This window comes from Cyprinus carpio, chromosome A25 (assembly GCF_018340385.1).
Source record: "Cyprinus carpio isolate SPL01 chromosome A25, ASM1834038v1, whole genome shotgun sequence".
Taxonomy (NCBI): domain Eukaryota; kingdom Metazoa; phylum Chordata; class Actinopteri; order Cypriniformes; family Cyprinidae; genus Cyprinus; species Cyprinus carpio.
Genome location: NC_056596.1, coordinates 13,897,120 through 13,922,967, shown reverse-complemented (window position 1 = coordinate 13,922,967; position 25,848 = coordinate 13,897,120). Strand labels below are relative to the sequence as shown.

Here is a 25,848-nt window from a genome sequence, read left to right as displayed (position 1 = left end):
CCTTCTCTAGCAAATAAGTAGGTCAGGTTATTAAATCATTCAAAAAAACAAAACAAAAAAAAACTTAGGATTTAGTAGTTTAGAACAGTCTGATGAATCTTTAATCAACTAGTTAATCACAATTACTTAACCTTAGTATAACAAAATAACATACACAGTGCGACCTATGTCCGATTCAAAAGCAATCAACTACTTCAAAAACATACAGATCAGTGTAGCTCGAATCACATGCAAATGACTCTTATGATTTGACTATTTCAATTAATCAGTAAACACACACACACACACACACACACAATCAGAGTTACCAGTGTAAAACAGTCTGATGAATCCTTCACTTAATGAAGTTAGTTAATCACAATAACTTAAACTGGCTATAATGTAATAACATATAGAGCATGAGCAGTGTCCGATTCACGAGCAAATGGCTCTAATGATCTGGTTATTTTAATGACCACATTGAGCAGCAATGTCAGAGCCACAGCCTGAGAGCCTCATGGTCACAGTACAGGTCCAGCTCCGCTCTACAACCATGTCCTGGTCCACCGCATTGCCGTATCCATGATCATATTATAGCAATAAAACAAACCATTGAAAATAAACAATGTAAATATATTTTTTAATAAAAAGTTATTCTTCCACAATACACAAGTCTCCACTGATATTTCCATCTTTTAATGTTTTGTAAGAATGCAGATATGTGCTCAGATTGTATTTTATACAGACAAATTCACACTGTAACAATAACACAGTTTCACACTGTATTACTCAATTGAGTTTATTCTGACTGAATTTTCATGGAATTTACAAGTTGGTTCAGATATCAGTAAATAAAAAATCACATTTATATTATTTGACTTTTTTAGGATTTTTCAAGCCAACTTAAAGTTTTGGAGCTGACTGTAATTGTGGTCTTCTAGTTATGGTGGGCATATCTTACATTCACTCTTTGGTCTGCTATGTTTTAAAATCCAAATTACATTCTCTTGTGGTCCTAAAAGTGTGTAACACCCTTCCATACAGTGACCAAATATAAACATATGGGTAAAACTGTAGCTGTAACAGATGTTAAACTCAGAACCTTCTCAGGGATTGGACATAGAAGGTAATTTCATATATTTTCCTAATGCAGTCTGTATTAGTGTTAAAACAGACAGGTGCTGTAGACGGTGACTTTGTGACTGATCTCTTGAAGCAGTTCTTTCACAGCCTTCTCTAGATCCACCAGCTCATTTGCCTTGTCCTCCAGCAGCTTCTGATTTTCATCATAGCCCTTCTCAAGATCTGAAAAACACCAAAATTTAGCTCATCGTAAGTGAGAGCACTAGAAATGAAACTGGAACCAGTTGTGTGATAGTTCTTTTCTAAACCCCAGTGTTTAAAATATTTTAACCCAGAAATCACTTTTTCATCAGCATGCAATAATATTTGCTTCACAGGAACTAGAAATGCAGTATTAACGTACTTTTCAGAAGCTGAAGTTTGTCGCTGGCTTGTAGCAGTAGATTTTTGGCTTCCTGTTGGAGTTTCTCTGCTCTTTTCTTGGCCTCTGCCACTCCTTCAGCCTTCTGTGTGATCAGCTCCTCAACAGTGCTGTACTTGTCTTTCAGCTCTGAATCCAAATCCTGCATAAACAGTCAACCGCAACACAGGAGGTTACAAATGCAAAACTTAATACCAAAGACAATAACATGTCCAAGTAATTCAGGCACCTTTTTGAGCTGGTCAGCCAGTGCATTGATGTTATCAGCCTCTTTCTCTGTGCTGTTGGCACTGGTGGAGGTGTTGAGAGCCTTTTCTTTCAGCAGAGCTACATCGCTTTCCAACTTCAGGAGCCTGCGGGTGGCGTTACTCACTTTAAGTTCTGAGTTGGACGTCTCTGACTCCACTTTGTACAAAAGAGTCACAAAAAGTGGCTTCAAATATAAATTTCAAATGCACCATATTTATAATGACCAAAACAAGCCTAAAATCATCCCCTTGGAACAAGTGACTGGTAACCGAGTCATTACCGAGACCAGCAAGTCTTGCGTTCCCTTGATGTCAGTAGTGGCCTGTTTCAGTGCCTCGGTTACTGAACTCTGGGCGCGCTCAGCTTGCTGCAAGGCCTCCTTCACCATCTCAACTGTGTCTTTCATATCGGTCGCCTCCTTCCTGTGAAAAGTAGAGAACATGTTGTTTAATGAACTGGCCACTAGGTGGAAATAATAACACATTCCACAGAAATGGTACACTTTAGTGCAGTGGTTCTCAACCAGGAGGACTTAAAATGACTTGAAATCACAAAATTACACCGCCTGCATCACATTTGCTGAATGAAATCCAGTGTTTTTTTTTAATGCTAATTTTAGGGTTGTTATTTCAAAAATAGTTTTGCTCTAGTATGTCGCACTTTCCCACAAAAGTCTTGTATTATCCTTTAAACATCTGTAAAATCGCAACAATGACACAATTCCTATCTTCCTCCTTTCTCTGTTTAATTCTCAGACTATTTTCACATGTGAAAGATACTGAAGACATTATTTCGTGCCTAATACAGTTTTTTACATTTTGACTAATTTGTTATTTTGGCCATTAAAGCTTGCACACAAACACGCACACACACACACACACACACACACACACACACACACACACACATTCACCTATACACACACACACACATATATATATATATAATTTCAAAAATCTTCATTTTATGTTTTAAATGTTGTAAATGTTGTACATGGTTTGTAGATTGTGAATGATGAGAATTATGAATTTTTGTAATAGGCTTTTTTTTGCAATATTTTTTTTTTTAAAGACGCAGGGCTGTGTTGTTGTTATTGCTATATTATAACACTCTCAAATCTAAATTAAAATACTACAAATAAATAATATAATCACGATGTAAACTGAAATAACTAATTAGTAATTAATTAGTTAATTAGTATGTCAATACTCATAGTTTCTGTCAATGTAAAGGTTTAACCTAGCACGCAAAATACGTTTTTTAATGTTTATTTGATGGAAATAATCACATTTGTTAATGAGGTTGCAAAAATTGCATTTTGCGGCAAGCGCCTATTCTATCAAACTGTTCTCTCGGACTGATGTAAATTACTGAATATATCTCAGACCTGGCCTTGCGGGCTTGTTCCAGCAGGCTTTCTGCTCTCAGTATGTCAGCGGCGCTCTGGTTGAGGATGTCCTCGACGTCCGTCAAGCTGCCCACGCGCTCCCTGATCTCTGCGGTCAGGTTCTGCAGCTGGGCTGGTGTGGTGGGCATCTGCATCTGCAGAACTTCATTGGCCACAGCCTCGATGCTTTCCAGGTCCGCTCCATCTTCTGGAGAACCAGACAGAGTAGGAGTTAAAATTCACGGACTTGATCATCCAAGCAACTTTTTCAAGGAAACCTGTAACCGTGTCTTACGAGTGAGGAAGTCTCGGATCTGTTTGATGAGCTGGCGTAGCTCCTCGTTGCTGCCGTCCACTCGTTTTTTGGTCTCATTAGTCTTTGCCAGCACTACTTGAGCATTAAGCTTTGCTTCATCTGCTTTTACCTTTGCCTCTGACACCTGAACATACAAATCACGTACTCTTAAATACTATGATTTTTTTAAGAAGAAGAAATCCTTGCAAATCCTACAATAAAATGTATGTCTACACAAAAGCATTCAGCAGTTATCAAGTGCTTAACAGTGAGAAGATCCGAACAGAAGCAAATCTCTAGAAAAATGCATTGCAAAATCTTTTATCATATCAATAGCAGATACAGTATCAGCTGAGAAACCTCACCATTTTGGAGAGCTTGTCCACTTCCTCCCTAGCGCTGATAATCTCCAGGTCGAAGTCCTTGGCTCTCTGCCAGGCATTGTGGGCCAGCGTAGTGAGGCCATCACATCCCTCTCCTCCACACTTCCTGTTTCCTTCCCCATCCACACAGCTCAGGCCTCCGCAGGGGGAGTCAGCACAGTTCTCTGAGCCAGCTGGACTGCCACATGTCTATCCGGAGAGAGATCACAAAGTTAAAACTAGGTTTTTATATTTAAATATGCAAAACTGATGCTGGAGTGTTGTGTGTTATTGCAAGGGCTTTGCTATGCATTTGTTAGGTATTCTGAGTGGTCTCAATGGCACTGCTATGCAGTTACTAGCAAAGATATGTATAGGTAGCTTCCACATTCGACCGCTACAGACACATCGACGCGTCAGCCATCGTGGAACAGTCAATGTGTCGTCAAATAAATGAGTTTCAAGATGCCACAACGTTGCACAGCCTCTGGTTGTTAAAAACACTGAAATTTAAATTCCTGAAGAAAGAAAATAAACTTTCACAGGTAAGAATGTGTTGGTTTGTGTTTTTAATATGTACTAGCTCAATATTACAGGTTTTTAAACTCTGGTAACTTTCTGATGTTGTGTTATCTAACGCCTTCTTCTTAATGTATTTTGTTAGTTTAGCAAAATCATCTGCTTAAGTGAATTACAGAATAGGGTTGCAAAGGTACAGAAAATGTCAGATTTCGGAAACTTTCCAGAATTTTTGGAAAACTTTTGGAAAATTCACAGAAATTTAGTGGAAAATTTCCACCTCTTTGTAACCCCATTAAAGATATAGATATTCATATATGCTTATAAGTACAGATGGATCGACTCCAATATAACTGACTGTTCCAATATGGTTCCAGTGTGGTTTTAAGTATTGCAGCACACAGAAATAGCTGCTAAAGAAGCATCTATGTATATACATCTATGGTTCTAGGTAGTTGCAAGGACATTGCTATGCAGTTGCTAGTGTGTTCTGGGTGTTTGATTAATGGCTCACCCATAAGACTCTATGATACTCTGGTCTCTAGAAGTCCAATCACATTTGATTGTAACAGTACACCTGTCATCAACAAGCCGCACAATTTGAGACATGTAATTGAAATGTTAAAATATTATGTGACAAGAAACAAAAGCTTGAGGATCTCCAATGATTTACCCTAAAGACAACATGAAAGTGACATGATTGCACCTGATTTGCTTCTGAAAACGAAACATTTGCTGATTAAAACTATCCATGTTCATCAATCTGTTGACTGCTTTACCTTCTCGCTAAGCTCAGAAAGGTCCAGAGTCTCCAGCTGTCCAGCGAGGTTGTCCAGTTTCTTCGAAAACTCATCCTGCCTTTGAATGAAACTCCTTCTTTGGTCTGGTTCATCAAGTCCTCCGTTTCTGTCCGCAGGGTGGCAGATTGATTGACCAGGTTGCCTGGGTCAATGGTGGAGGCATTCGCACGGATCTCTGCCATCTGGGACTGCTCATAGTATCGAGTCATGCTGGCTCTGGCCCCTGTGGGTCAAAAAGCATGGTGCATTGATGCTTTGTCTGGGTCTATTGAAGAAAAGTGCTCAAGTGATGTTACTCACCTCGAATGTCTGAATTCTTCACAAACTCCACCTGTTCCTGAAGGTCTTTCACCATCTGTTCCAGCTTCTGAGCTTCTTCTTTGAGGGATTTCAGTTTGGTTTTTGTGTTTGTTGTTTTGTTGTGGGATGTGGTATAGGGTATGGTCTGTTAGGTTAGGGTTTGTGTTTGGTTTTTATTTTTGAAGTCAATTCAGTTAAGGGAAAAGATTCAAACAGATTATTCACATGATAAAAATCAAAAATGATTTCTCTACGTGACTTGATGAGAAGGATCTACACTTGCTTCCACATCCTGTGCAAGGTCATAACTTACCTAGCTTGTTCGAGAAGTCCCTGGATCTCTGTCAGAGGCTGAGTGGCTGGATTCTGAGCCAAGATGTTGCGGATTGAGTTGGCGCTGTTTTCGACGTTATTGATGGTGGCCTGGTACGGTCCTGTTATGCCAGTGGCTTTGATGGTATTGACCTTCTGGACCAGTCTGTGGGTCTGGTTGGTGAGGTCATGCACAATTACATCCCATTCGGCAAAGCACTGGTGGCAGCGCTCGCAATGTGGGAACTCGCCTGTGTAGCCTCGAGCGCACGTGTCACATCGGGGCCCGGAAACGCCCTCCACACAAACACAGTGACCTGTGGCCTTGTTGCACTGCTGCTCTGCGATGCCTCTTGGGTCACAATCACATGCTGAAAATATACAGGAATACTGAGGTTTAAGTACAGAGACCTGGCTTATCATTAACTAAAACTATTATAAACATTTTTGTTAACTGAAATGAAGCTGAAATAAAATAATTAATATATTAGTTTTAGATTAAATAAAACTGAAATTATAAATAATTTATAAATTTAAAAATAATTATATATTATGTATTTTATTTATGAACAAAATCAAATTACTGAAATTTAAACATTAAAAATGAACTGAAAATATAAAAAATAAAAGCTAAATTCAAAATATTAATAAAAACTATAATATATAAATAAATACTAAAATAACACCGGTTTAACGTTAGCATGTTGCTAAGCAAACAGAGGCATAAAATATATAAATATTGGGTAACATTTTTTTTTTTTAATTTATAAGATATTATTTAAAAAATTACTTGAAAGGCTAAAAGAAATTAACAGAAATGAACTATTAGCAAGATGTTTAAGACAACAGCTCACTGACTTTAGAATTTTCTGTCAACTGGGGCAAACCTTGAGTTACTATGACCTTATTAGCCTGGAGTTGAAAGAGTGAGCGACGGAGTCAGGCGGAGGTTGTCTTCTCCATGAAGGATGCTTTAAAATTTGTCTAAAACAAATGACCTTAAAGCATCTTTTCAGCTTACAGGTTAAAGCTGCTCTGTGCCTGCTCAGATTTCTCCATAAAGCCAGACTAAAGTATGCCTGCTCTGACCCACCTCATCCCCTAGTATCAAAATATACTGTTGAAATTGCAGTGTAAATGCCTTCATGCCACCTCTGAGCAGCATTATACAGTCTGTGTAAAGACACATAAATGCCAGCTCGGAAGCACTTCTGTGCCACATTCGCAGTGTAAATTTAGCATTAGAGGGCAGGAAAATTACGCTGCCTAGGTAGGTTGGTAGCTCTCTAGGATTTGTAACAGAGCACATGTCTTTATGGGTAAATAGGTAACCAGAGACCAGCACTTTTTTGACCCCTGAGGAGAATTCAGGACAATACATGTGACACATACAATATGTGAATGGGGACCCTGTCTGGGACGGTTCGTTTACTTAAAACGCATTCCAATGTGACGTGATTACTCACACATTCCACAGGAAAAGACTCCTTCACTTACAACATACATACAAGGTACAGTACTAGAGATAGAGAATTATCTCAGAGGGCAATCCCTGCTATTATCCAGGGGGCCTCAGGCAGCACCGGGGGTGTTGCTTGTTGGGCCAGTGCTGTGAATGTGACCCCTGGAGACGATAACAGGCGTAGGAGCTTTTGTGTTGGTGATTTGTTGGTGAGCTTTTGGTATTTAGTAGCAATTTACAGTTTTACAATAGACATAAAAACTCAAGGACAGGCTTTTACTGCCCGAGGAACACATCTGCATTTTATTGTTTAAAAGCCAGCTTGAGAATTACATAAATCTTCGAAAAGTAGACCTAAATTTAAAACGCTTCTTAAAGATTGAATGCAATGTGTTTGTGTACTCTTGTGTACACTTCATGTGTTTATTTGACCCATATGATGAATTGCTTGGTGTATTCCTTCAATTGTAATCGCTTTGGGTAAAACCATTTTCTAAATGTAAATGAAGTGCCATAATGGATGAGAATTTGGATAAGACACAAGTAAGACCGGTGCCTCTAGGCGTTCAAAAGTTGTACACATATACAAAAAGTTAAACTACAACCTACAAAATCTCTGAGGAAATTAGTTGTGGTTGGACAAAACTTAAAGCTTGGGATTTCACAAGGTTATTGAACTAGTATTAAACAGGAAACCACAGCTCAATCTGAGCTGAAGATAAGTTCTGTGCTGTGATGGCATGATGATGGTGAGTGCGAGTGGGGGGTGGGGTTATAGAGGGGTAACTGGATCTTAGAGGAAAACGGGGGGCTTCCTGCTCCATTAGAACTCTCCAAAAAAACGGAGGGGTGTGGAGGTGGAGCACATCTCTGTCAGCACACTGCTTTATCTTTATCCAAAACCTGCTCTGTTGAAGGCCAAATGGCTTATTAAAGGAATAGTTTGTGCAAAAAAAAAGTCTGCATTTGATTACCTTTATGTCATTCCAAAAATCTACCATAAAAGTTGTTTATATGACTTGTGTGGCTTTGTGTGAACAGACCGAAATGTTATTCACTGGAAATCTCTTTCGCCAACTTCTAAAGTGCTAGAAATGTTGATGGTAGGTCATATTTTACAAGCATCACCCTTAATAATGAGCTGTTAATTGGCCTGAGATTTTAGTGAAGTTCTAATAAAACACATCTGTAGTCGACGCTCCGTACCATCAGAATTGTACCCAGCACATGTATTCAAGACCTTAAAAGCACTGAAAAATTCTTCATCAAGTTCATATAGATTTCCAAAGATATGGTCTGCACAGCCACAAATACAGTCAGAGAGAGGACAAAGCCTCTTTTCTGAGGAGGAGCACTGCGGCAGACACTAATGGCCCCATAAGGGAAAAGCCCGTGAACACAAAGGTGCATTGTGGGAGTAGGGAGGATATTGCGAGGCTTGGAAAGATCCCCCCACGAGCTCGTCATGGTCATACACATTTGGGGCAAATCAGAGATTGGGTCGAGGGCTTCTCCATTCTGCTACACTTTCCTACAAAACTGTGTTGCCTACAGATTTTATGGTTTGGGGTATTGGAAGAACTCACAACTGACGTTTTTGCAATGTCAGCAACATGCTTTTATGTGCGTTACCTGGGTTTATTTAATGTTTAGCAGTGATCATTTCATTTTAATATTAACTTTCTAAAATATAATTAAATTAAAATAGCTACATTTTCCTGGTCTTATTGTGCACGTTTTATTGGTGTGAATTTTGTTGAATACAAAATAATAGTTTTCAGACTACTGTCATAACCAAGAATACATAGGTGAGTGAAAATTATATAATAATACTTGTATTATTGTGCACGTTTTATTGGTGTGAATTATATATAATATATAATTTATAATATATTATATATACTATATATATATATATATATTTTGTTATTTTTGATTATATGTTATTTGGATTATGTTATCTTTTACTTCATATAATATATATAACACACTACCATGCACCAACAAAGAAATAATCTTTTTTTTGTGTTCCTAATTATGACATATTTTTATTGTTTTTTTTGGGGTCCGAATTAGGTATTTTTCATGTTTTTCAAAGTATTTTTAAAAAGTGAAATATTATTACAATTTACAATAAGTGTTTTCTGTTTCAATATATTTTAAAATGTAACTTATTCCTATGATCAAATCTGAATTTTCAGCATCATTACTCCAGTCTTCAGTGTCACATGATCCTCCAGAAATAATTCTTTCTTTTTTTTTAAATCATAATACTTTTTTAGGATTCTTTGATGAATAGAAAGATCAAAAGAACAGCTTTTATTTGAAATAGTCTTTTTTTGTAACATTATAAATGTCTTTAAAAAAATCTTATTGACCCCAAACTTTTGAAATAGTAGTAATATAAATGAAATAATAATATAAATAATATTAAAACCAATAATATCATAGCCAACTTGTCATTAAATGAACAAAATGATGGTCCATAATATATTATTTTTTGAAGAATATTCTGGTTCCCTCAGAAATACATCACATTACTAAAGTTAAATGCATTGCAAATTATTATCATAATTGACTTGAGTTATTTACTGCACTGGTATTTTTCAGTTTTTCTGAACTCACCATGGCATTTGACCTCAGGGTTTCCCCAGAACAGCTCTCTACACTCTCGGCAGGTTCTGCCGCCAAACCCAGGTTTACAAGAGCACTGGCCCATAACCTACAGCACAGAGAATAAAAAAAATACAGATGAATACCTGTGTGCACTTTATTACAATCCAAAACATGAGATGGGTGTGACTGTGATCTAACCTCATTGCAGGATGAGCTGAATGAATGGCTGAGGTCGCAGTCACAGGCCTCACAGCCTTTCCCGCTGCCCATATTCCACGTGTCCGGTGCGCACTGATCACAGTGCAGGCCCACCACATTGGGAAGACACTGACACTGGCCACTGTTTAAGTCACAGTTACAGTTACCCGGAGAGGGACATGTCTCCTTAACAGTGCCCATATGATTACACACACACTCTGAGAAAGACCAGGACAAAACATTAGAAACTCAGCGGCTAATGGTCCAATGCATAGTTATACTAGCTGCACAAAATGAATGTTTTTAAATGATTTTATCTATTTATTTCTACACTAGTAAAAAAAAACAAAAAAACTAGATTTTTTTAAAAAGTACTAATCTTTCAACTGTACATTATCATGTTTTAAATAAATACAATTATAAATCAGGCATTGTATCAACAATAATACTTTTTTATAATAATACAATTTTATAAGCAAAAAATATATAATAACAATATCTGGATCATTTTTTTGAAAAAACACTGATTTCTTCATAAACTTACTCCTGCAGCTCTGTGTCAGTGCATTGCCGTAATAACCGAGCTTGCAGCGGTTGCAGCCCTCGCCCTCGGTGTGGTACAGGCATTTGAGACAAGCGCCCGTTCGGGCGTCACAGGACTCCGGGTCTGTCATGTCGATGTTGTTGTTGCACTGACAGGGCCGGCATTCTCCGCCCACCTCGTGTGGGTTTCCGTAATAACCAGGAGCGCATTCTTCACACCTGGCACCTAAGGGTGACATGAGAGGACTTGTTCTGAATTACAGCTCTTACCACTACAAAATTACATATTGCAAGACAAAATATTACCATATTCTTCCACATACACTATTGTTCACAAAAGTTTCAAATCTTTAATATTTTTCTTTAAAAAATGCTTTTGTAAGAAGTCTCTTCTAAACACCAAGGCTGCATTTATTTGATCAAGAATACAGCAAAAACAGTCATTTTGTGAAATATTATTAAAATTTAATATGACTCTTTTCTATATGAAGATGATTTAAAATGTAATTTATTCCTGTGATCAAAGCTGAATTTTCAGCATCATTACTCCAGTCTTCAGTGTCACATGATCCTTCAGAAATCATTACATACTGATTCACTGCTCACAAAACATTTCTGATTGTTATCAAACTGTTTTGAAAATAGTTTTTAATATGTGTCATACACTAATATTCAAAAGTTTGGGGGTAACTAATTTTTTTAAAAGAATTAATAACTTTTATTCAACAAGGATGCAATAAACTGATCAAAAGTGACAGTAAAGACATTTATTTTGTTACACAAGATTTCTTTTTCAAAGAAATTCTGTTCTTTTAAACTTTCTATTCTTCAAAATAAATGTGCCTGAAAAAAGTACCAATTTTACCAAACTGTTTTCAACGGTGATAATAATCAGAAATGTTTCTTGAGCAGCAAATCAGCATATTAGAATGATTTCTGAAGGATCATGTGACACTGAAGACTGGAGTAATGATGCTGAAAATTCAGCTTGAATCACAGGAATAAATTACATTTAAAAAAATTATGTTATGTTATGTTATGTTATAGTAGAAAACAGCTAAATTGTAATAATATTTCACAAAATTACTGTTCTACTGTACTTTTGATCAACTAAATGTAGCCTTGCAAGCATAAAACACTTCTTTAAAAATATAAAAAAATCTTACAGCTTCCAAACTTTTGAATGGTACTGTAAACTATTTGACAAATACTAGCTTGCATCATTATAAAGGAAATTTATGGTGTTCTTGACAGATGCTTGTATAAATCAAATAAGATGTCTGCTGGTTACCTTTATATCCCTGGTTGCAGACGCAGAACACCTGGTTAGAGTCAAAGCTCTTATAACACGTGCCGGAGTACTGTCTGCCGCTGCCGGGACCGTCCGGACACATGCAGGGGCGGCAGTGGTCTCCAGAGCCCAGGACAGGGTCACCATAGTAGCCATTGAAACACCTGCAGAAGGGATTTTATTAATGAAAAGCTGAACTTTCCTGCAAATTTTGACCTATAATGTTCAATAAAGAAAACTGTGACTAACTTCTCGCAGTTTTGTCCACTGGTGTGGTCCCTGCAGGACAGACACTGTCCCGTATGTGGGTCGCACTGCTCAGCATGGCCATTGCAAGTGCAGGGGCGACAGTTAGGGAAACCCCAGTGTCCAGGCAGACAGCGGTCGCACTGCCGCCCATACACTCCAGGAATACACTCACACTGACCGCTGGCCTCGTGGCAGAAAGAGTGGACAGACCCCTCAGGACTGCAATCACATGCTAACCAGCAAGAGACCACAATTAGGCTTGTGAAAGACTTTTAAGAAATAGTACAGAAATCTGTTCTATTACAACACTGACATGCTGTACTTACGCCTGCAGCCTTGTGGACCAAAAAGGAAGGTTGCTGGGGCGCATTTGTCGCAGTTCCTGCCAACCACATTGGGACGACACTGGCACTGGCCACCGCTTGGGTCACAAACCGTGCTGAGAGACCCCTGCGGGTCACACTGACAGGCTGAGAGAAACAGAGGAGGAAAATAAATTTTGCGTTAATTCAGGATAATTGGGCCATTTTTTCCAGTCATTTCAATGCCAAAAAGTGCTTTAATATACCTGAATTCACCCTAAATAAACTTGTCCAATATTAGTATCAGGATTGATCTGGTTGAGTTTTTTTTTTTTTTACCAAATTCAATTGTTTTTTTCACACAGCTATCCCTATTTCTCTACATTCTAGCGGTCAGCCAATAATATTTTTTACAAGATTCAAGGATTATTCCTTACTCCGATATCGGTTTTGTAATATCGGCTAAACCGATAAATTGATACTGCATGCAGCTTTTTGAGGTCCACGTGTTTAAAAGTCCATAAATTATATTAACGTTTACTATTTATTGCATTATTGATAGCATCTAGATACTCTGTGGAAATTAATTTGCTATCTCCAGGAACTTTTTTTTTGTAAAGGCAAATAAATTCTTCAGGTGAAGTATGGATTATTACATAACAATAATGTTTAAAATTATGTTGGCTTTTGACGCTGACTAAAAATAGGACTGTCAGCAAGTATTTCACAATCTAGACAACAAACATATTAATAATTCTCATAATATGCCATTCGAAATGGACTCTAATGTAATCTATTTAATGTTTTGTTTGTTCATTTCCTGACAATGTATAATTATTCCAGTAAACTCTTTAACCGAATAAACAACTCCTAAACCTTCATATCAAACTGTAGTTTAAAACTAGTGAATACATTTATGCAGACTTTTACTGGTTATTCGGTTATAAGGAACAATATTGGTTGACCTCTACTACATTCATGTATATCATCCATCATATAAGTTAATGGCTGTAAAATAACTTTTGGCTAACAAAATTTTATATCAATATTAACTGTTCAGTGACTTGGCAAGTCATGTCACCATTAAAGATCCGCAAAACCCAGGAGACTTTGAGAAGTCACTGGTGCAGGCTAAAAAACTGGGAAATTTGACTCCAAAATGTAGCAGGTCTCTGGCTTTTATACCACATTATATTGTGCCTGGATCTTTACAGCCTCTAGCCATGTCTTTTGCTTTTCTTCTTGTCCTGACAGTTAATGAAATTGTAAAGTCTCAGACAGGAAGCCTGTAGAGCAGTATAATTATGCCAGAGGCCTCGTTACAAGCTCTGACATGAGGCAGGAAAGCACCTCTGATGAGAGACAACAGTCTGAGGAAAATGAAAGCTGAAGGAACGATGACAGAATGAAGACTGGCGCATCTATCATAAAGAGAAAAGGGCATTCTTATGTGGTTAGAGAATGGAGCCAATGATAACAGGGTGAGAATCTGTATGTGTGTGCTTTAAACAAAGTGAAAAGATCTTCAAGATCATGTGATTATGCCATTTGTGATATTAGAACTAGAATTAGAAAATAACTAATAATTCTTAAAAGTGTAGTGTGGGCATCTCACTCGCATTAGCAACTAAAAATGCAAACTGTAAAATGCATGTGTGAATAAAAAGAGGCTCAGCAGGTACTTAAAATTCAGTTTTATGAAGTTTGAGGTCATAAAAGTTCTTAAATATCTTAAATGGTATGCCAAATGTCTTTATTACCATTTTATGATGCTTAAATAAGTCTCAAAGTCAAAACAGCACATTCCACGTTCACTGTTTCAGAGCATTTTGCAATCAATCCATACTGTGCATTTATGCCAATAGATTGCTGACAATCTACAGCTGGTGCATTATGACTTTACTTTATGGTGTTTGTACTGTAATATGTTGTAGTAATATGTTGTAATGTACATATTTTATCTTCCTTATCTTTTAGAATGAGATACATGTAGAAAATAATATACATTATAGAAACATTTAAATAAATATTTCAAAATAAGGGTCTTGGAGTATTTTGGACTTGTTTATAATTGAAAGTCCTGCATTATGCATAAATTTTATTTGTACAAAAAATTGTGTGAGCAGTCGGCAATAGTAAATCACAGACATTTCAAAATAAGAGTCCTTCTGTATTTCACTCGCTTTTGTGACTAAAATTAGACGTGCACTAAATGTAAAATGTATTTAGGAGCATGTGTGCAAAAATAAAAGTACAAGCAGGTCCTTAAAAAAACTATCAAATTTTTAAGTCTTTAATATCTTAACTGGTATAACAAATATCTTATTACCATTTTAAGATGTCATAAGTTTGTTTCAAAGTCAAAACACAGTGCTGTTGCGCATTCGACAGGTTCGGTTTCAGAGCTGTTTGCAATCAATGAAAAACATAAATTGTAAATTTATGTTAATAGATTGGTTATGATCTGCTGTTGATGACTCATAACAATGTTTACTTTATGGTGTTTATATTGTAGTATGTTGTAGATGGTTGAAAGAGTGCATATTTTATCTCCAACTTTTTGAAAGAAAAGGCCGCAATAGTAAAGTATATGCATTTCAAAATAAGAGTCCTGGTGTGTTTTGGGCTTGTTTATAATTAAAAGTCCCATATTATGCCTAAAGTTGTTTTTTTATGGGTTTTTTTTCTGATTGATATTGGTATTTTGGTTACACAATAAACTGTTTTTGAAATTTAATTCAACATATAATCTTGTTTATAGAAAGGATTGTTATAGAAAGGAAAGACTAAGAACATCATTTAACACATATCATCATACATATTATTAGTTCAAAGTAAATTTTTATTTGAAGGTAGGTAATTTATAAAGTTATGGATGTACCTTTAACTCCCTGGTGCAGAAGAGCCGACACACTGAAGATGTAATTCCTGCAGATATCAGTCATGGGGGTTTTCACCACTGCTTGGCTGTTCTCCAAACAGCGGTAGCGCTGGAAGGTTTCCCAGGCGCTGCTGGTCACCAAGTCCCCACCCTCTGAGCCAGAGCCAGAGAAAATATCCAGGTTTTTGCAGTGTGGCATGAGGACGATCTGAGGGCAAGAATAGAAATCGATCGCTCAGCATTTGAAGATTCCAGTTCAATTGAGTTTGTCTATCTGACAGGGTAAAAGAGGAAACCTACCGAGTCGATGAGCGTGTACGGCGACTGCACATCGCTGAGAGCCGAGTAGCGAGACAGACTCAAGCGCACGGTGTAGTTCAAGCCCTCTTCAAAACACACAGGCCTAGACAGCACCACATACCTGATGACCAAAACCAAGAGAATTCACTTTCTCAGATTCAGCAATAAAGACGTTTATGACTTAATGAAACCTAGTGAACAGTCTTCTAAATGTGCGGTTACATTTACCATAGTTCAGCAAATTTTTGCGGTCAAAATCAAGGCAATTTAATTTACAATTTTGCATGAGGACGATATTTTTTCCACATGCAGATTTTGCAACAAGTTGGTCACGTGAATTTGCTGCATTGACCAACAGAATCTGCTTGGTTGGAAAGTGACTTCTCTTTGAGCTGTGCTTCATACATCACTACACTACAATATACAATGCAAATTTTCACCTACATTTGCTGATGTGAACGCATCTGACTGAAAACCTAACTAGGCAGCATCCTAACTAAAGTGACACCTCATAATAACTGATTCTGAAAGCTCTACGTAGGCAGGAAGTATGGGGTGGTCAAATCCTGAATGTTATAGACTGTAAAAAATAGTGATAAAAAATTATTATTTATATGCTATTGCAGTAATTTTTTTATTCATTTATTTCCAATTAGTAATTTTAGGGCTTCAACATAGTTTGGTCAATTGCCAAAACAACATTTCGTATTTTCATCTTAGTTTAGTGTACTTTAGTTTAGGAAGTACACTAGGTTACCACAGAGCTATAGTGTCATTATTGGATGAAAGGTAATGTGCATCAGGTGGTCTGTCTGTCTTCTCTCATACCTGGATCCGGGATGCAGAGACACCACCTGGTTGTCATCGTCGGGCATTATGTTTGCACAGCGGCTGTCGGCAGTGATGACGCGAGGCCTGATGACAGTCATCAGCACTTCCTCCCACTGCTCTGGCAGCTACAAACCATGAAAGAGCAAGCAGATGATGTAATGATGCGATGTAAAAGTATCTGCTTACCCTTGAACTCAAGGCTGATCAAACATGTCTTTAGTTAGACATTACTAAGCTGTACTAGTCAAACGTCAATGGTAGTATTATACTATGTGATTAATATGTAGAGAAAGGCACCTGAGGTTCATATCGGATGATAATGTCATACTCCATAGAGTAGGGGATGTTGTCGATGCTGAACTCAAGATAGGCACCCTTCAGGTTCGTTCAACGTTCAAGTGACAGTTGAAGTTGGGGGTATGTGATGTGTCTTGGGTCTGGGGTCTAGTGTCTACTGTCTACCAATAGAGATATATATACAGATATATCATTCAGATACTCAAGGACTTTGACAATGGGAATAATGAGGACACTTACAGCTCCAAACTTGGCGTCCTCTGCTTCATAAGCGTAGTGGTCCAGAGCAATGAAGTAAAAACCAGATTCTACTTGGTCGCAGCGCCTGCCAAACATGTGCTCACGACACTCACACTGACCCGTTTCAGGAGAGCAACTGGGAAAAGAGATAATATCAAGAAAGTTCTTCTGAAAGATCTGGAGGAAACAGCTCAGGAGGACATATTCAACGCTGACACACACATAAACACAGGCAATACACAAAACCTGTGAGAAACGGCACCCATCTGTTTGTTGGACTGCAGTTAAAGCCTCCCTTTGTAACTCATGTAAATGGAGTTTTTTATATTGCCAGTTCAGAACTTAAACTGAGACTAAGAAACATTCTTTTTCACTGTTATTTCAGGCCTGCTGCCAGAGGTTTCTCAACAGGCTGATACAACTTACGAAGAAGAGAGGGCAGTAGGAATAGAAAGTAGATTTTTACAAGCTCTGAAGAAAATTTACGTTTTTTTAATCCATTTTTTTGTCATAAATCTAAGTCAGATCACAAAGAAAAGTAATAGCGCAACTCTCCTCAGCAAGCGGCATTAGTTAAAAGACTCATTCAATGTCCATGATGAGTTACATGGCAAAGTTTAATACTTTTAATACTAAAAACTATTCAAAAAACGGTAACTGAAATAAAATTAAATATACATTTTATATGAGAAACTTAAATAGAAAAAAAATAGAATGTTGCCTTGGCATCAACTGAAATAAATGAGTTGAAGTTAAAGTGCTAAAATTACTAAAAATAAAACAGAAATAAAAATAAATTAAAGCTATACAGAAATATTAATTAACCCAAAAAAAGAAAAACTAATAAAAATTACAAGAACATATAACAAAAATACTAAAACCTGAACTACAATTAAAATAAAAACTGAAAATAAAAAATAAAAGCTAATTCAAAATATTAATAAATACTATACTATTATTTGTTACCAAATTCCGTTTTATTTTTTTCCAAATTCCGTTTTTACAGTTTTCAATTTTCTGGATTTGTAATTTTTTTTATACTCTGTTTTAATGGTTAAATTACATTTTATAAATCAAAAACCATGTCTAATTAATTGAAATCATACTTACACATTTTAAAAGCAATTTCTTAAATGTTTAACAAACATTGCATTTTTAAAGGGATAGTTCACCCAAAAATTCTGTCAGCATTTACTCACCCTCATGTCGTTCCAAACCTGTATGAGTTGCTTTCTTATGCTGAACATACAAGAAGATATTTTGAAGATTGCTGGTGATCAAACAGTTGGTGATTGACATTGACTTTATATCCTTTTTTTCCTACTATGGAAGTCAATGGCAACCAACTGTCATGAGGGTGAGTAAATGATGACAGAATTTTCATTTTTGGGTGAACTATCCCTTTAAGGCCCTATGAAATGTTTTTTTTTTTTTTTTTTCTCAGTTTTAATTTTACCAAATTCTGTTTTCCATTAGTTTTCTGGATTCCATTTTAAAGGTTTCATTAAACTTTAATAATCTAAAGCATTTCTAAATAATATATTTTATATATTAAAAAAATAATAAATAAAAAAGAATTTATTTTTATTTTATCATTATCATTATTATTATTTTTTTTTTTCAGAAATACTGTGTTGTGCGTTTACTACGGAAGAGGATTAGGGCCAAGCAATAATAAAAAAAATAAAACCATCTCGAGATTAAAGTCAATTTCGAGGAAAAAAAAAAGTCATTATATTGCGAGATTAAACTCGTTAAATTTCGAGAAAAAAAGTCGAAATAAAATCTTGAGAATAAACTCATTAAATATCGAGAATAAAGTCGTTGTGTTTCAAGAAAAAAATTGTTAAATTTCGAGAAAAAAAAGTCAAAATACAATCTTGAGAATAAACTCATTAAATTTCGAGAATAAAGTCGTTGTGTTTCGAGAAAAAAAAGTCGAAATGAAATGTAGAGAATAACGATCAGTGTTCATTGTATAGCCTACTGATAGAGGACATGGCAGAGTTGGATCACTTAGTCAAGCTATATTTTAGACTTTCTTTCAGTAACAAAGAAATACTATCAACTTTAGCTAATTATGACAGAATAATAATTAGCATACGAACTTTAAAGAGAATTTGCAAGCGGCTAGGTCTTTTTAGAAGAAAAAAATCAGTCCAATTTGCGCGATGTAGGCTACTCGCTTTTGTCCAACATGAAATGACAACCAGAGGACCAATGCAAGGTTATCGCTGGCTTCACCCAAATGAACTCTGGCACTTGGACAGCTATGATAAATTAAAACCGTACGGCATTGCCATTAATGGCGTGTAATGTAATGAGTTTATTCTCAAGATTGTATTTCGACTTTTTTTCTCGAAATTTAACTAGTTTTTTTCTCAAAACACAACGACTTTATTCCCGATATTTAATGAGTTTATTCTCAAGATTGTATTTCGACTTTTTCTTTCGAAATTTAACGAGTTTAATCTCGAAACACAACGACTTTATTCTCGATATTTAATGAGTTTATTCTCAAGATTGTATTTCGACTTTTTTTCTCGATATTTAACGAGTTTAATCTTGAAACACAACGACTTTATTCTCGATATTTAATGAGTTTATTCTCAAGATTGTATTTCCACCTTTTTCTCGAAATTTAATGAGTTTAATCTCGCAATATAATGACTTTAATCTCGAGATGGTTTTATTTTTTTTATTATTGCTTGGCCCTAATCCTCTTCCGTAGTTTACATTTTTCTTGTAAATAAATTCTAGTAAATAATTTTTCTGGTAAATATTCTTTGAAAATAATATTTTATATTTCTGTCACAGTTTCTTCAAGTTATTATTTTGTCGGGTTGCTGAGAAGACCTTTAAGTTTCTGTTTGTATACGATATGAGGATAGTTTTTCTTAAAAGAAATGGTAAAATGCTCGTGAAGTGGCTCTCAGAACAGTTCTAGAGATAATGTTCATGTGTTCATGTACTCATATATTGAGGCGACAGAGGCTGAAAACACTGCAAACGTTACATAACTTCAGTATGTGTGTAGTAACCGAAACCGGGCTTCGGCGCCAATCGTTCACAAAGAGACACAGAACATGCAGAATTAATATTTCATTTAAATAGTATTCTTGTAGCTTAGTATTCACAATAGTCCATATTGCGTTTTGATTTAAGTGTACTAACTACTTTACATTTATCAATCCAAAATAATATACTAAACTATATAATATACTATACTATAAATATTAAACTATAATAATAGTGATATAAACTGTATTTGAATGAGAGATTCAGATACTTCAGACAGAACAGAGTAGTTTTACTCACTTGTTGTTGACTGCGCCACAATGATCACAGTCACATGGTCTGCAGCCATCCATGTCATTACTGAGACCCCAGTGCTGAGGCTATGAGAGAGAGACATTAGTTAAAAGACTATTTAAACACCATAGTGTTTATGACAGACCTCACAAGATGCAAAATGTGAACAGCAGTTCTTAAAAGCAAATGACCACATTTTGGAATATCTGAATGCCAGAAAAATAAATAAATAAATAAAATATGACTGTAATAACTGTAAATAATAATAATAATTTCATGTAATAATTTAATAATAATTGCACATTTAATAATTTAATTTAGTAAAAATACAATAAAAATTTATAAAATTTAATAAAAATATAAGCAAAATGCTTTTGCAGTGCATATAATTAAAGTAAAATGTTATGTTTTTAAAATTATTTATGATGTTATTGCACAAAGAAATATGAATTAACTCATAATATAAGCAGAACACACACCAGACACTGGTCACAATTCCTTCCGGTAACCAGACGTTTACAGTAGCAGTTTCCTGAGTCTGTATCACACGGGCTTCCACCTGGAACCGTCCCCAAAGCATTGCATGTGCATGCTGGGTAACAACAAAACAAACACAACTTTTATTTGAGACGTTTCAAAACCATTTTCACATGAATTGATGAATGATATGGGTTCGCTTTAGTGTGTAAGGCATGAACTTACTCTGGCATCCCAGAGGGTCGTCATTGAGTCCGTAATGGCCCTGTTTGCACTGGTCACAGCGTTCACCCTCCACATTAGGCTTACAGCGACACTGACCCGCGATCAGCCCAAGAGACACATCTGTGAGAGAATCACACACTCCACCGCTGAGAGAGCCGACCGGATCACAGTTACAGGCTGGAAGAGACAAATCCGGACAGCGTACTTAAAGACAAAAGAAGGAACTGTGGACAGCTGGGTAAATTTACAATGCTACTTCCTATACTATATCAATGCAGCACAAGAAAATTAAGATGATTAAAGATGCTCTGTATCAACTTATGTATCGTAATACTGTTTTTTGCAACTAATTTTGTTAAAACTGTATAGTACAAAGTTCACAATAGATACTTCCATTGTTTAGCATTAATACTCACACAGCAAACACTGAAAACAACAATACAGTTTAGTTTGTTGACATAAGTTAATGCAAGCAAACAATGCACATTTTTAAAGCATTTATTAATTTAGGTTATATATATCATGGTATATACAATGTGTATATATACAGTACTGTGCAAAAGTCTAGTATTTTCACCCCAAAAAATGGTTTTAAGCCAGTTATTTATATATTTTGCTGTAGTGTGTCAGTAGAAAATATCAGTTTACATTTCCAAACATTCATTTTGCCATTAATTTTAATAATAATCTAGTGAGTTTTTTTTTTTGATGCAAAAGAGGATGTTCTACGTGTGGATATGTTATCTCAATATTATATATAATGTGTTATAATGTGGAGAAACAGATGAAACTTAATCCAGAAGATGTGTTGTTGTATATTGATGAAATACTGCAAAAAGATAGAAATAACTGGCCGAACACCATTCTTTGGGGTGAAAATACTAACGTGCCTAAGACTTTTGCACAGTAGTGTATATATATATATATATATATATATATATATATATATATATATATAATATATATATATATATATATAAATATATATATATATATAGATAGATAGATAGATAGATAGATAGGTTAATTATTTGTTAATTGTTTGTTTTAAATTTTATTAATTAATACTAATTTATACAACTTGAAATGCTAAAAATGCACATATAAATGCACATTATTCAAATTAATACGTTATAAAGGCATTTTAATTGTTACTCCATGTTAATTATTGGATTAATATTAATTAATTGTATTGTATTGTAAGCTGTTATCAAAGTTTGATGCTCACAGACCACATTTCTGCTTTGTGGTCAAAGAGTTCAAAATGAAACACCTTAGTCACCACAACAAAAGAGGAATGTGAAACCTTAGACATGTGGTTTGAGGAAGGACGGGGCTTCGCCCAATGGAAATGGACTACTTCAAAGCCCAGGTGTTTCTGCTCCCAAATCTGAAGATGAAGATGAACAAAGCAACAGCTGGACCAAACTCACAACACAAACTAGGCCAGATAGGTAGACGAGCAGTGGTCGTCTGAAGTGGGGGAAAAGCTCGAATGATAGGAGAGAAAATGAGAGAGGACACGTACGTTCGCAGATGCTGGGGTCGCGGATGTCTTTCTCCGGATGTTGGTAGAAGAACGGCTTGCAATGTTCGCACTTGTGACCCATGGTGTTGTGCTTGCAGTCGTCGCACACACCGCCGCTCACATTACCTGACGCCTGATACACGGCCATGTCGAAATGACAGGAATCAGAGTGATGATTGCAGTTACACTCTGTGAAACAACCACAGAATTGTTAGCTAGGAAATTGCAGATAATTAATTAACAACTGTACAACAAAGAATTATGACAAAGTTGTTTAAAAACTATAATGAAGTAACAACTGTACAACAAGGAATTATGTTTAAAAACTAACGCAGTAACAATTACATGACAAAGAATTACAATGTTTAAAAACTAACGCAGTAACAATTACACAACAAAGAATTACGTTTAGAAACTATAACACAGTAACAACTGCATGACAAAGAATTACAATGTTTAAAAAACCATAACGCAGTAACAACGGCATGACAAAGTATTATGTTTAAAAACCAGAACGTAGTAACAATTGTACAACAAATATTGACATTTAAAAACTATAATGCAGTAACAATTACACGACAAAGAATTACGAGGTTTAAAAACTATAACAGTAACAACGGCATGACAAATAATTATGTTTAAAAACTATAATGTAGTAAGAATTGTACAACAAATAATGATATCTAAAAACTATAACGCAGTAACGATTACGCGACAAAAAATTACGGCGCTTAAAAACTATAACGCCGCAACAACGGCACATCAAATAATTATGTTTAAAAACTATAACGTAATAACAATTGTACAACAAATAATGACGTTTAAAAACTATAACGCAGTAACAATTACACGACAAAGAATTAAAATGTTTAAAAACAGTTGCACAGTAATTATACAAATTGTAATTGTACAACATAATTAAGATGATTAAAAACTATAACACTGTAACAACTGTATGACAAAGAATGTCAAAAACTGTTCAAAAACTATGATGCAGTAATATCTGTATGGCAAAGAATTACTACTTTGAAAACTATAATGCAGTTACAATTGTACAAAGAACTACAACGTTATTTAAAAATTATAATGCAGTAACAACTGTACAACAAAGAATTTTTGACTATGTTGTTTTAAAGTGTTACAACAGTTACAAAACATGTTTTTACTGTTACAAAAAGTTGAATGTAACAAATTTAAGAGTTAAGAGTTATTAATGTACTTAATGTACCAAATTTAAAATTTTGATGTCAAAACTACATTAGAAACTACAGTGCAGTAGCAATTGTACCACAAAAAGAACATCAGAACATTGTTTAGAAATTCTCATGCAATAACACTGATACAATATTACAATACTAATGTTTACAAAGCAGTGACAAAATTACAGAAAAGAATGTTACAAAACTTGCAACACCTGATTTGCAAAGTAAATCTTTAAATTCTACTGGTTTCATATGGTTTTAAAAAACGTTATATAAAATGTTAAGAAAAGTTTACATTTAATGACTATAAAAAAGTCATGTGGTGCAACCACCAAGTAAAAAGTAATAGTGGATTTTCATTACATTTTGAAAATACATATAAAAAAAGTTTTGAAATAAATTTTTCAAAGTTTTTTTTTTCTTACAAATAAATTATCTTTTTTACTCAAAAAACTTTTTCCTTACAAATAATTTATGAATAACTCATAAATATCACTACATTTTGGGAGTGTACAACATGACAATTTATAACCTAAACTAACCTAAATTAATAGTTTTGACCCATTGACCCATGATTGAATTTTGTAGAACATCATACTTTTACAGGCGTTGGTGTTGCGTCCCTCTGCGGGCCTCCAGGGCAGGTCATGGTAGAAGTCCTGACAGCGCTCACAGTTCAGACCCATGGTGTTATGATTACACATACAATGGCCATGGACCTACAGCAAAACAGACATAACAATGATAACCAAGAACAAAACACGCAAAATAATTGTAATCAAATTGATACTATATGTGGAACACAATATTTAAAGACACCACAAATTATAAACAGAAGTCCTCAAAATGAATTTGAGCTAATTTCCTACTCAGACCCTAGAAGGTTTTGTTAAGTTTATTCATACAACAGAAACCTAGGAAAAAAGATGGAGCTGCTCAGAAAGGTCTACAAATCCAGCAATAAACCAGATGGCAACAGGAAATGTTTATACTGGATGCATCTGGTCTACATTAAACTCCAGTCCAGCCACAGACACAGATCTAGATGCAGTCTATATGTGAGCTAGGGGTGGGCAATATGGCAAAAACATCATATCACAATTTTTCTTCAGGAAATTTGTGATTCACAATTTTTCTTTTTCATGTTGGTTTTTACTATTTTGCAAGTGTTTTTTGAGTGGAACAGTCAAACTAATTTCCTTATTTTAAAAACAAAGCCATAATAAGAAAGGCAGATATGTAGACCAAAGTGGGAGAAGATAAAACTTTAACATTTGAAAGGATACTATGGCAAAGTTATTGCTTTCTTTATTAAAACTGATTTTCTTTTTTATGAATATATGGTTGACCTAAAGAATGAAAACTATATCATACACTTGGAAAATTATGAGCTATATCACTGCTTATCAACACTAGGGGTGTGACAATACACATAGCTCATGAGATGAGACAAAATACAGATACTTGGTTCACTAGAACGTGACAATATTTGAATACTATTTTTAAGAAAATTTAAATGACAAAATATTTGTCTTTTATGCCCATACATAATATGAACATAGTCCAGTAATCAGGCACTGTTTGACAGGCTTTTCTCAGAAAAAGCGCATGTCAGAATAGTACACAAATGAAATGTTTAACCAGCAAGGCTTTTAATGCACATGATGCAAATATGTTTTTGTGATTGCGAATAATATTCAGTGTCCCATGAGTGTAACTCTACTGCTGAGTTAACATTTCAAATGTATGTCGCGTTGTACAGTATATTGGGACGGAGGTGTCAGATCTGCAACTGATAGAACATGTGCTGTAGCTCAATACTACAATATTTCTTTAAAAGCAGATCATGGAGACAAAAGTCCTCACAAATCGTGATATGCACACCCCTACTGTGAGCTTTCAAAGAACGGCTTTGTGCCTGGAGATGATCTTGAATCACTTCAGTGCCTGTGAATGAAATTCTTGCACATAAAAATGTTGTGAGATCTGGGTGTAATATCAGTTCATTACTTTTGTAAGAGCTGCAACAGACTGAGACACGTCTCACAGCAGACGGATTGTAAACAGAGGAGACAGCAGACTAAACAGGAACCTCATTCCTTTGGTGTATTTCCTCTTTGGCTCTAAAAATCACTGATATAAAACTGCAGAAACACATACTACAACTTCAACCATAAATAAAACAAA

At 35.4% G+C, this 25,848-nt stretch overlaps 1 protein-coding gene across 1 annotated transcript in view; it reads right to left on the bottom strand.

Annotated features, from left to right (window-relative positions):
• Positions 1-897: 897 nt before the first annotated feature.
• The window catches only part of LOC109055665 (laminin subunit beta-1-like), a 31,802-nt gene continuing 6,851 nt past the window's right edge, over positions 898-25,848 (bottom strand). The window contains 27 exon segments of the mRNA XM_042715643.1: positions 898-1,284; positions 1,466-1,625; positions 1,713-1,889; positions 2,013-2,154; positions 3,120-3,327; positions 3,415-3,559; positions 3,780-3,986; positions 5,075-5,182; positions 5,185-5,318; positions 5,396-5,571; positions 5,700-6,078; positions 9,795-9,891; positions 9,984-10,201; positions 10,528-10,752; positions 11,818-11,981; positions 12,067-12,298; positions 12,393-12,536; positions 15,250-15,457; positions 15,550-15,670; positions 16,378-16,505; positions 16,678-16,755; positions 16,861-17,053; positions 20,236-20,315; positions 20,709-20,821; positions 20,932-21,108; positions 22,460-22,648; positions 24,260-24,380. Coding sequence (XP_042571577.1) covers positions 1,145-1,284; positions 1,466-1,625; positions 1,713-1,889; positions 2,013-2,154; positions 3,120-3,327; positions 3,415-3,559; positions 3,780-3,986; positions 5,075-5,182; positions 5,185-5,318; positions 5,396-5,571; positions 5,700-6,078; positions 9,795-9,891; positions 9,984-10,201; positions 10,528-10,752; positions 11,818-11,981; positions 12,067-12,298; positions 12,393-12,536; positions 15,250-15,457; positions 15,550-15,670; positions 16,378-16,505; positions 16,678-16,755; positions 16,861-17,053; positions 20,236-20,315; positions 20,709-20,821; positions 20,932-21,108; positions 22,460-22,648; positions 24,260-24,380 — 4,464 coding nt within the window. The 3' untranslated portion in view covers positions 898-1,144.